We start from the raw sequence: 13,064 nt of genomic DNA on the forward strand, positions 1-13,064 counted from the left end.
GAAGAGCAAACAGTGAAAACAACATGTGAGGTGACAGCAGCAACAAAAACAAGAGAAAGAGTGAAAGAGCACTGCGTTTGGTAATGAGAGAGAAAGTGTGAATGAAAGACTGTCAGAAGGAGAGGAAGAAGGGGTGAGGGAAGAGTGAAATGAAGGAGAAGGACGAAGCGGAAGAGCACAAATGAAAGAGAAAGAGTATTTTCAGCCGGCAGTCAGCGTTTTCACCTCCTCCTTTACCCTACAAAGAATTAACTGAATCAAAAGATGAAACAAGGCAGAGGAACTGGGATGCATGTGCTCCAATCCCCTCAAAGCTTATGTAATCCCTCTTTTCTTTCCCTCAAGGAAATTTCACCTATGCTTAAAGTCAAAAGTCCATGTGGGTGCCTTAATGATGGAGATGACTCCAAACTTTGCTGAGAGCTGTTGGCATCTCATTATGGGTTCTCAGACTATCAATAAGGGCTAAAGCAGTTCTCTTCCCCTCTCCCTCGCCTTCCTGCCTTTTTATGTGTTCATTTTCATGTGTTCATCCAAGAAGATACAAAAAAAACAACAACATTATTTTCTATTGCTTTCCTTCTAAAGTGGCATAAAAAAGAGAAATTCTATGGCAGTTGTAAAGATTATGAAAGTTTGTTCAATTGTTTTTTTATGAAAAATGATTAATTAAAAAAAATGCTCTACACAAAGACGGATTACGGACTAAACTATAGGGGCCATTGCCCCAGGGCATATGACTGCTAGGGGCCTCAAGCTTAGATTGGCACAATGTGAAGTCAATATAGTTGGCACAGTGTGAAATAAACAAAGCTCTTCTGGCAGCTTTGATTTTGCGTACTAGATGTACTCTGTCATCTCTCTCTCTCTCTCTCTCTCTCTCTCTCTCTCTCTCTCTCTCTCTCTCTCTTTTAAGCACACAGTATGTTAATTTTTATGATGAGGATTTTGATCTTGTGATGGTGGTATATATATCATGTATATTATATAATAATAATAATAATTGTTTATTTTTTAACTGTTGGACTATAGCCTCCATATTGGCTGTTAAGACTTCTCCCATTAATTTTTATATGAACATCTACTTTGTCTCTGGATACAACTAAAGCAATGTGTTGATGTGTAATGAGCTCATGGAAACATAATAGCAGTCTTCAAAACCTGGATTGCCGGGAATCAGTGTTGTTTGCTTTCAACACTACAGATGCTTGAGTGCATGTCATTGAAATGTGTGTACGTGTGTGTGTTTGTGTGTTCAATGGCTTTCCCTGAAGTCAGCTCATTTGGACCTGTGTTTTATGTCATTAGCCTTCTGATTGAACAATAATTGCTGAAGGTTTGTGGATCCCTATTGGTTGTGCTTTTGTGAAATTAAAAATCAATATGCTTCATATTTGCTACACGCCTCAAGGACAGCAAATTCACACCTAAATTTCCCTCTCAGCCTGATAATGACAGCTGTTTTTATTACATGATTTGAAGTTGTTATGTTCATACATAATACATTTAGCTAATAATTGTAGTCATAAAATGAAACGTATTGTGTTGGTTCGTAAGTCATGGGGGAGATTTTATGAAGCCTTTAATGTCTAATCATACAGCATTTGCACAAACAAATTAGCATTAATTCCAAGGGATAGATGCATGGATAACACACACATGCGGATGGCAGGACTGCGATGTGATGCAACGTGGCTGGTGGGTCACGGATCAGAAAAATTAAGTACTGTCAGCATTTAAGGGCTGCCTGAGGCAGCTGGGGCAACACTGACACTATACACCTTTCTGCTAGCCATCCTTCACATTCAAACAGGGGCCACCGTCTACTATTTCACACCATGGAATACCCACACAGGCTGTTTTCTCTCTCTCTTTCTCTCATGCCTGGTTGATTTATAAGAGTTGGCTGAGTAATGTTAGACCGTTGCTACATTTGGTTCATGCCTGTCTGCTGTACCTGGGCAGGAGGTTTGTATGAAAGGTAAGCTAAGAGCTGAACAGCTGTGTCCTGTTAAAGATCTAAAGAACATAAGTGCAAGACTGAACTGATTCAAATGAATCCTTGTGTTGATATTAAATTGTGCAATTATATCAATATAATCAATATAACTTGTATAACAGTTGTGATGAGTTGTGATATTTTGATGCTTAAAAAATATCACATAATCTTTTTGGAACATGTGGTCATGGAAGTGACACATAAAAGCCTGTTGGCCAGTTTTCTCCATTATACTATTAAAATGTCTCAGTAAGTGCATTTACATGTGCAGTTATAATTGAGCTACATGTAGTTTTTGCATAGTCAGGCTACAGTTTTCATCTGTCTGGATATATATGACAAAATGTCTAATAACATGATTTTATATATATATATATATATATATATATATATATATATATATATATATATATATATATATATATATATATATATATATATATATATATATATAAACTTGTATTTTACCTAAAGTGTGGTGATTAACAGTATTAAAGCATTGACAGCTAATAATACATAAATTATTTACATATGAACAACTTTATAAATGCACATGAATCCTTAAGAATGCTGAATTCACTGAATTAATCAGTTGATACTATTTTTTTAGCTATTATTTTATATTTTTAGCTTTATTTTTTCTAATCTTTATGATTATATTTTCCATTGCATTAGTTTAACACAGTTGACTTGTTTACTTGAATTGAAATTGTAACATTTTATTCTGTTCTGTGTGACTTCTGGTGCCAACTAGTTTCAAACAATTACGTAATGTTGACAACAATTACCATAAAATACACCAAAAACAAATAAATTAATTTGAACTGTGCATTCAGACATTCAGAATCCATATGATTGCATTATGTGAGGAACAGACCGCAATCTACGTTGAATTAATCAGTCTTTAATCAACAATCTTCATCTCCATTCTCAGTAGTGACTGTAATTGTCAAATCCGAACCTCATAAAGTGTTACAAGGTTTTATGTCAGTGATATCAAATGCTCATTAGCTCTCGTCTGCTTCGACACCAATTGCAACATGTCGATGTATATGTTTTAATGAAATGTGTGCACATTCAAGGAATGGATTAAGGAAAAAAATTGGATGATTTAACAACAAAAATTCTGCTCTAGACCTAGGCATGTTTACATGCACTTCGATTTCAGTCCGACTAAAGAAATAATTTGGCTTCTTTAAAATATTGTGTAAATGCTTTAGTCTGACTGAAATTGTACCAGTATTTGTTGCAAAAATGTCAAAAAGTAGTACCAAAGTAGTCCAAATAACATTGCATGAAGTCTATTTCAAAGAAATTCTGTTTACAATGCAGCCATATTTGCAGTGCTTTTGGGAAGCCACTTCATTCAAGACCAGTTCTAAGATGAACATTCTTGAATGAGGAAATACCAAAATTTCTAAAAATGCTTGCCAAACTCACATTTGACCAACATGAAATGTTGTTTATTGTATGCTTTCTTAATGCTAATTGAGCATATTTAAGGTTGTTCAAGGTGATTGTTGCAATGAAGTGCATTTACACATAATTTTATCAACTGTCTTATTGGCTCATTTATTTAGAACATGAGACTTGCACTTTCTCCCATTCAGAATAATCTGAGTAAACCGTCTTGGTATATAGATGCAATCTTTGGCTCCATGCTTCCTTTAGCACGAGTGCTAGGTTTTACCTTTAAGCTAAAAGGAATTTGTGTTGTAAATCACTCAGGCAGTTTTACTTTTCGTTCCTAGCTTTCATCTCCATTGACTGTGAAGGGAGCAAGACACATGAGTTGGAGTAAAATCTTTTCATACAGTCATCTTGATGAAAGTCCAAATTTCTGCTTGTGATTTTGAAAGCCTGAGCACTATTCATCTCCAGATGTGCGCATCAGACGCCTCCACACTTGCGTTTCAAGATGTGATTTGTCTGTTTATCCTGGGACTAAGTGGTAACGTAGCACGCTAAGCTTGTAGAATGACATGAAAGGCCAAAATAGGCATCATCAAATGGCCATAACCCTGCTTAGTTCTACATGCTGGACTAGCGTAGCAGGCTAGTGTGACTAACTCCGCGCAGCCATCTGGATGTCTTCATCTGTCAACTACAAAATCTGTGTACAACTGCGCAAGTGTCCCTGTAGTCCGAACAGACCAGCAAACTGACACATAAGGAAATAGAGATAGTCATGTTGTTGACATGATAATCACGAGAGCAGTGCCTGGGAAATTATAGAATTCTGACAATTTTTTAATCTTTTCATAAACAGGCATTTCATTTCAGGTTAAACCGAACAGCTCCCCATAAAGAGTATATTTAAAGACGCAGTTATATATAGCGCTTATACATGCCTGTGACATGAATCCACAGAAACACTGAGGCAGGACACAAGTCTTAAAGTCGCAGGGGAAGCTTCGTCTGACAAACAAATGTTTTTAAAGACATATATAGAGTATGACAGATGACAGATAAACTCCCCATGTTGTATAAAACCGCAGATTTCACTCTTTCACACATATTTTGAGTGCAATACAAGCTGTGGTTTAAAGCTTTTGTTTGACTAATAATAATGCTCACATAAGAAACAAGAGCAGGCTTTGGTTCTTCACTTGAATGGGCGCAGATCAATCAATGCATGGAGTTTATTGCCGCCTCTGGTGACAGACTCACATAGCTCAAGATACAGTCCCTCTTCTGTCTCTGATTTGTACTGCATGGCGACTGCTTCTCTGTACATAATTCAATTACAGATAAAAAGAGCTTTGTTTTTCATGTTACTCTGACAATTAGTGGAGTTAAACAGCTTTGCTGTCTAAACTGACAGATCACTGCAACATGCTTTCACCGACACAAATGAGGTGTCATTGTCTTTCCTCTAGACAAACACTGTGGGAGTGACCTGCCACAACAGACGCTTGAAATTGATGCACATGTTAAATTTCATTAATTGTTCTTTTTGAAAAGGGTAAAAGGAGATATGATTGAATTCCTTCAGTTCGCTTTAGCCTGAAAAATAATGGTTGCTTTCCGAAAATGTGTACAGTCTAAAGGGCAATCTATAATTGAAAAAGCTGATAGGCCATTTGTGATAGTGGGCCCCAAAAAAATCGGAACTATGCTGTTCAAAAGTTTGTAATATTTAATATTTATGATATCAAATATGATATAAAATTTATTCCTGTAAGGCCAATGTTAGTCAGCATGCAACAATCCATGAGTAAACACCCTTGATTTTGTCTGGATCTGTTGGGACACTATATTATTTACCAATAAAAAGGACCAAAAATTTCCCGCAAAGTGATCACCAAGCCCATTCGTCCAGCAAGCTTTCAGTTCCTCTGGATATTAAATCTCTGGGTGGTTTTCCCTTCAAGTCCTCAAAGAATCCAGACAGCCCGGCTGTGCTCCGCCCTGAGTGAAGGGATCAAGCCGACAGCCTTCCGCTCTGAAGGTGTTCCACTCTCGCTATAAACAAGTGGAAAATATATATTATCGTATTTAATAGTACTTTTAGCCTGGTCATCCATTTATTTCGGCTCAGTTGTTCAGATGCTGTAGATTGACTAAGAAACTATTAAAAAACATGCAGTCCTGAAGGAAAATAAAGGAATAGATTCGCATGTTATTGCATGCTGATGAATCTAGATCTAGTCTATGTCCTTCGTGCTCTGAAAAACGCCACAAATAAATGCCAAAAAGATCAGACATAATAAGAACACCTTGAACAAGTCATGTCCTAGTTTTTTTTCACGCCTTTTTTGTTAGTTACAAGCACTTGAGTTTAGACTGACATTTATAAATGTGGTAATTTCGCTCGCTTCAAGTGGTATCCCCTGAGGGTCATCCTGTTTGTCACAGTTTTTGGAATAAAATTGCCCAATAAAGTCACAAATAAACATTTGTAAGACCTCATAGTGGTGCATGATCACCACTTGAGCAATGTAGGTCATTTCTAAAATACTTTAGTAGTCCAGTACACTTGACCAAACATTTTTATTTCAAATAAATTTTGGTAAAATGACAATAATGGTTTGTGTTATCACTGACAGATGGTAATTCTTCTCAGGGAAGACATACTAAAGACCTACTCAGAATGAAGTACCCTTTAAAATGATTAGCTCTTTGTGAGGGCTCAGCTTAGAGCTCTATGTGGAGTCAGGTATAACATCGCTTACACAAACCATCATCTCCACATGACTACTACAGCCTAATCCCAATTCAAACAAAAGAATTCAATTAACTGATGTCATGGCGACATTAAGCTGACGAGGAGGACTCACCAACGTAGCTTCTAAACGCTTATTCTGAGTTGCAATGTGAAGATTTTTTTTTTCTTCAGTGAAACAAAAATGAGGAAAAGTGCAATTAGTTTGTGAACAACCTGGAAAGCTTGGCGCTATCACTCGAGATTCAGCTGAATGACAATGTTAATGCACATTTTGTTAATTATAAATATCCAAACATGAATTCATACATGCATACATGGCTCGTTTTAATCTAGCTCAGACGATGATATTCATATGAGCAAAACAAATGCTGAATATCTCGTCATTTTCAGTCAAGTGGGCTGATTTGAACGATTTTAAGATATTGGCTACTAAATTATGTCCATCCAAAACATTACTAATTTAAGCTAGTTTAATAAGCCAATAATAAGCAACATGGAAATGTGCAACACAGGAGCGTGCACCGAGGGTAAAGAGGATTATAAATAATTTGCATAATAAACAGGCCAAAAAACAAACAAAGAAATAAAAAATAAAAAAACAGAGGTAAATAAACCTTGAAATGAGTCCTTGTCTACCTCCATCTTTCCATCAAGTTTATTAATCAATATTTGTGTGGCATAATTACAGATGTTTTACTCATTTTAGGAAATGGAGATTCATAAGTGACCTGTAACAAATGCATTATACGTTGGCGGGGTAATGAGGGCCCTTTCATGCTTTCATTTATCAGTGATTTGGCAAGTCATCTGAGCAGCAGGAAATTAACTTTACACTTCTTAATTGTGTTTTGTGTTTATCTTGATTCCATGGTGCAGCTTAAAACCCCAGCAGCTCAATCTTCACAGTGAACATTTCTTGAGCAGTAACGCATATAATGAAAGTGAAAGTGAAAGTGAAGTGACATTCAGCCAAGTATGGTGACCCATACTCAGAATTTGTGCTCTGCATTTAACCCATCCGAAATGCACACACACAGAGCAGTGAACACACACACACTGTGAGCACACACCCAGAGCAGTGGGCAGCCATTTATGCTGCGGCGCCCGGGGAGCAGTTGGGGGTTCGATGCCTTGCTCAAGGGCACCTAAGTCGTGGTATTGAAGGTGGAGAGAGAGCTGTTCATGCACTCCCCCCACCCACAATTCCGTCCGGCCCGAGACTAGAACTCACAACCCTTCGATTGGGAGTCCAACCCTCTAACCATTAGGCCACGACTTCCCTATAATGAATATAATGAATCAATGCGTCCACACCCATCGCCCATCAGCAGGGAACTTCCTTCATCAGGTGGCCTTCTAAAAAACACAGTAGTCAATGTTTATCTGTGTTTGTCTGTTTGGATGTAGACCCCATGCCCTTCATTTCACAATCAACAAAAGTTTCACTTTTATTTTCAGAAACAATGTGTATATTTGACAAAGAAATGACACTTGTGAAAAATCCTTGTCTATGAGTTCCAAATGCCTAAACTTGTATGCATACATGCATAAATAAAAAAATTAATGAAGTAATAAAGGACTTAATAACACAAATATTAATTGACTAATTGAATGTATATATGAGATTTATATATATATATATATATATATATATATATATATATATATATATATATAATTTATATATTTTTATTAGACCATAAACATAACACACAATAAGTACAACAATAACATGACATCCAAAAAGATAACAATCAACAATATTGATTTTACAATATGATATTTGCTAAGGATTTGTCTGCTGATGATGCAATGACTTCGGGAAAATATAAACATTTCCTCGGATGTCGTGACATGCTTGGCTGCCCTACCCAAGGTTCAAGTCTTATCTTGATAGGCTTCCGTGCAAGTGGTGTTGCAAGGAAAAGTATCTCACTAACGTTAGTTCTCAAACTTTGTTTTGATGTAGCCTACTTAACTGTTTTCATTTAACCCATTGCTTTTAACTTAGCATAAAACCCTGTACAGTATCTCGAGCCGAACATTATAATATTATTTATTTTTCAGAATATAAACTATATTCTACATTATCCAATAAAGTTAAATAATATAGTTTGTGGATCCACACGGTCGGTTTCTGACTACATTTGAGGATCCGCCTTCGCATCGAGATGATTCGTCCGCGTTTTTACACCGACAGCCTTTCGCGCGCCAAATGTGGGTGTGTGCTCTGTCAGTCAAGATGAGTGACATGCCGAATGCTCTAAGTCCCGCCTCCCAGCTACCGATGCTATTTGAGTGAGAGACGGCTGTTTTATTCACCCAGAGCTGGTTGCCGGAGCGTCGTCAATGGGAAGGAAACGCCGCGTTGGAAAAAGCGCACACTGTTTAGCCAAATTTCAACTGCACCATGGTTTGCGGCTCAGTTCCGTGTTTGTGGACTATATTTTGCCTTCATTTATGTTTTTATGTGAACACTGGAATAGCACAGAACACAAGAGAGGGTGAGTGCTAAAGTTTCCTTCATTGCATCCTGACAGCGCGAGAACGAGCAAATCAGTAGTTAGGGCAGATACAGTGTCGACAATCTGACAGACAGGATTTGTATTCATGTTATTATTATCATCACATAAGACAACGAAATACGCCTGACTGTTTGATATCATGAGTAGCCTGTGTATTTCCTTGACGCACAGACTTTCGCTAATCACGCACGAAGACGAGTGTTTTATAACTGCACACTAAATACGACCGACACAATTTGATCCTGTTAAGGGTAACCCTCTTAGTCCTCTTTCTTCTCGTTATCACGTTCTTGTTTTATCGGGAAACACTATGTGCTTCATTTTTACTGCAAAGAGACATCAGCAACACCAAACTTGAAAAGATCGCTTGATGTGCCTAGTTAACCCACCGGACAGCAGGTAATTCTGCAACTTGACTGCAACATGTAACAGTTACCACGCTTATTATTTTAAAATAGCCTACTCATGGGATCACCTTCAGTTAGTAGTAGTCAAATTGTCTGGGATGAAAATCTCCTGCAATCATTAAGCAACAGAAGTGCTTCTGTATTAGCTTAAAAAGTTATCCAGTACAGATTTAGCAGAGCAGTGTCTTTCTCTGCACTGCAAGTATGTATATCACACATCAACATCAAATATATTAGCTACAGCCTGAGCCGAAGGTATCCTGCCTCCTCTCTGAAATATGAAATTAAAGGATCAAATCTGTATATGGTACTATAAATACTGGTCTAGCTGATCTTATGCTTGTGTGTTGTAGTTCAATACATTTCTGTAGTTCAGAGATTTATTGATTGAACACACTCAATGACGAATTTATTTAGGCTGTCAAATTGATTTTAATTATTATTATTATTATTATTTAATTAAGGCACTGATCTCATAATGTCCTTTTGAGAGTTTGTAATTACAATATTTAATCAAGTTAATTATTTTATTATTTAACCAACTCAATTTAGCCATATGACTACGAAAAAAGAAAAAGAAAAGATAACGCTTCAACGAAATGTATTTAAATAACAAAACAGCGATTAATTTTTGCACGCGACGAAGCCGTTCTGTGCGCGCGCGTGCGTATCCGCGTAATACTCAGCGGTTCAAACGAAGGAACTTTACCGATTTCTCGACGTAGTTACATCAAAAGCGAAAGCGTGCCCGTCGGTTATATTGACTCATGAACAGGTGTCGCGCAGGTTTCAGATGCGCGAGGTGCTTTTTGCCATAAATCTCCACCGCTGTCTGCTGAAAAATGGGTCAAACTCGCGCGCTCTCTCTCATTTGGTTTGTATATGAGCTCGCTCACGATGTAAAATGCTTCTGGAATATGAGCGAGATGTGTGCCAAACATTAATCCCAATTAAAGATGCATTATTGTAAGTGTGCTCTTTATGTGTCGTCGGCAGTGATCCTGCTGGATTCAAAGGCGCAGCAGACAGAGCTGGAATGGATATCGTCTCCTCCAAGCGGGGTAAGCTGGACACTTTCCAACTTTTATTTTACAGCAAACATTTATGATTTTCACCTCTTCTGTAATGCGTTTACTGCTCGCAGTATTTTGTGTACCCTAAAATTATGTATGTGTTGTTCTTTTTCCAGTTTTGAGGCTTTGCACCACATCTTAATGTTTCTAAAACGCTAAACAGTGTATACTTTGGTTTTACTTTATGGTTTTGTTTCTCATAAAAGTTGTTTGTCGATCCTAAACTAGTTTTAAAAACTTTTAAGGAAGGCGTGTAAAACACAGACGCGTTTGTTTTGGAGTCGTTCAACTAAGGCCAACAACGTGATTTTCTACTGAATTTAGTGTATTAATTAATTTTCTTAATTATGTTTAGTTTTTTTTATAAGTCTTAGGCATTTAAACAATTAATTAGTACACAAAATAACTTTTAAAAGTAATGACTTAAAAAAAGTAACAGCAATTTAAACGTTTAGAATGCAGATTTTATGTTGTTAGTCATGTGATTTGAGTGCATCCAATCTTATTTAGACTTTAAAAATGTTTTTATCTTTTGTAACAACATGTTTGGTTTTATTCTTTTAACTTGTCATAATTTCTGTCAGTTCTGCCCTCTTTTATTTTTAACTTGCATTCAGTGTGGTAAAAAAAGTAGTATTTTGTGTTTGTATAAATTAAAAACTTTTTAATGAGTTAAAACAAATAATAAAAGACACACAACCATTAAGTGTCCAGCATACATGGAATATAAGTATCCCAAGTTCTTTAAAAGAAGCCCGGAAAATTACTTTTGCCGGTGTAACCTAAAGTAGTCATTCAATCCTGTTCATATTAAATAATGTTTTTGACTGAATTAAGAGCAGTTAAATTTTGTTTTAATTGGTAATGCACATTGTTACTTTTGGACATGATGCATTTTTTATGTCTATTTTTTAAATGTACTTATTAGTGTTTGCATTGATTGACAGATAACAACAATTATCAGAACTGCGCATATAATTCTAGATCACAAATAATGAATGTTTTAGGTTAATACTCTCAGCAAGAATTTCAAAGTCTTAATTCATGCAAAAGATGTAAAATAAATAAATAAATAAGCACCTGGTTGCAGATTAATTCATGTAGATCATCTTATATCGAGGAGCATTTGTGCATTTGTTCACACGGGGGCCAGTTTTAACATGCTGCAATATTCTCTCTTGCGTTTATTTCTTAGTATTTTAGTACAGCACATGGTGATAATGATGATCAACTGCATTTTGCTTTTTTCTCAGTGGGAAGAGATCAGCGGCTTAGATGAAAACTACACACCCATTCGCACATACCAGGTCTGCCAGGTCATGGAGCCAAATCAGAACAACTGGCTACGGACTAACTGGGTTGAGAAGGGCGATGCCCAGAGGATTTTTGTGGAGCTGAAGTTTACCTTGAGGGATTGTAACAGCCTTCCAGGGGTGGTAGGCTCTTGCAAGGAGACGTTCAACTTGTACTACCAGGAAACCGACGTGGAGGTGGGCAGGAATATAAGGGAGAGTCAGTATGTGAAAATTGACACTATAGCGGCGGACGAGAGCTTCACTCAGGGTGACCTGGGGGAAAGAAAGATGAAGCTCAACACGGAGCTGCGTATAATCGGGCCCCTATCCCGCCGAGGCTTCTACCTGGCCTTTCAGGATGTAGGTGCCTGCATCGCTTTGGTCTCTGTCAAAGTGTATTACAAGAAGTGTTGGTCGATTATTGAGAACCTGGCCACGTTCCCAGATACAGTGACGGGATCTGAGTTTTCATCGCTGGTGGAAGTGGAGGGCACATGTGTCAATGATGCAGAAGAGGAGGCCGACAACTCTCCCAAAATGCACTGCAGCGCAGAAGGAGAGTGGCTTGTACCCATTGGGAAATGTATATGCAAAGCTGGATTTCACCAGAAGGGAGATGCATGTGAACGTGAGTACTTTATTTTAATTTGCATACATCTGTTGGCATGTACTAGAGCACTGCTGATTAACCTTACGTGAGACAGAAGAAAAGACAATGAAGCAATCAATAAGTTATTATTATGTGTAAGACTCGCTTATGTGTCCATTTACCAAGCCAATTCTTGTTCCAATTGTTTGACTGAGAGCCTAAGCATAGAATTACCCCAACGCGGGGTAATTCATCCGAATTACAGCAAAGCAATGCAATAACAAAACAAACCATGCTGAAAAATACAAAGCCGATGAGGAACGGTTAATAAAATGAAAAGCAGAGTAAAAAAAACAAAAAAACAAAAAATGCGCTTATTGGGCGGAGATAATAATGATGGATTAAATGCGGGAGCAAAAATCCTTGGCACAATAATTGGAATCCCTGTTAGTCGTTTGATTTGTGGGCTCTTAATTTATAACCTTATGCATGTTGACACTAGAATTAAATGATAACTAGCACCCCAGCCTAGTTCTCAGAAGCAGCCCGCTCTCTTTCTTCTTCTCTTTTATTCTCTTTCCATCTGGCGGCGAGCCAAACCATTCGCTCGCAAGCGACACTGTGTCTGGAGGAGGCTCAGCTCGTTGCCCAGTTTCTCTCTGGACCTTTCAAATGACCCTGACAGAGAGAGAGAAAACAAACAGCCAAGGCCTGGGGTTATTTAGGAACTGTCCAAACCGGAAACGGAATTACAGTTGCCTCTGATATACTCTGAAATTAAGACTAAAACACTCCAAGTGCCATCACTGTCACTAATGGTGCTAAGCGTTGTTTTTTGGCCGTCCACCCTTTCTTCTGCCGATCTGGGTCACCTCGCCTCCACCTCTATAGATTATCAAGTGTGCAAACCAGTAATGATTTATCGGTTATCTCTGGAAGGTTTGGATAGCTTTTATGCGGTGCACATACACGTCTGGATTATTAAGTTATCATGTAAAAGGTGCTTCA

General features: G+C 37.6%; 1 protein-coding gene across 1 annotated transcript; it reads left to right on the forward strand.

Moving 5' to 3' along the window:
* Positions 1–8,482: 8,482 nt before the first annotated feature.
* LOC113088696 (ephrin type-A receptor 7-like) lies at positions 8,483–12,095 on the forward strand (the record flags this gene model as incomplete). The annotated part of the gene is made up of 3 exons (XM_026255800.1): positions 8,483–8,671; positions 10,096–10,160; positions 11,426–12,095. Coding segments are annotated over exons 1-3 (829 nt in total), but the record flags the coding sequence as incomplete, so codon positions are not given.
* Positions 12,096–13,064: the final 969 nt, after the last annotated feature.

The sequence above is a fragment of the Carassius auratus genome, unplaced genomic scaffold (assembly GCF_003368295.1).
Source record: "Carassius auratus strain Wakin unplaced genomic scaffold, ASM336829v1 scaf_tig00046917, whole genome shotgun sequence".
Classification (NCBI taxonomy): domain Eukaryota; kingdom Metazoa; phylum Chordata; class Actinopteri; order Cypriniformes; family Cyprinidae; genus Carassius; species Carassius auratus.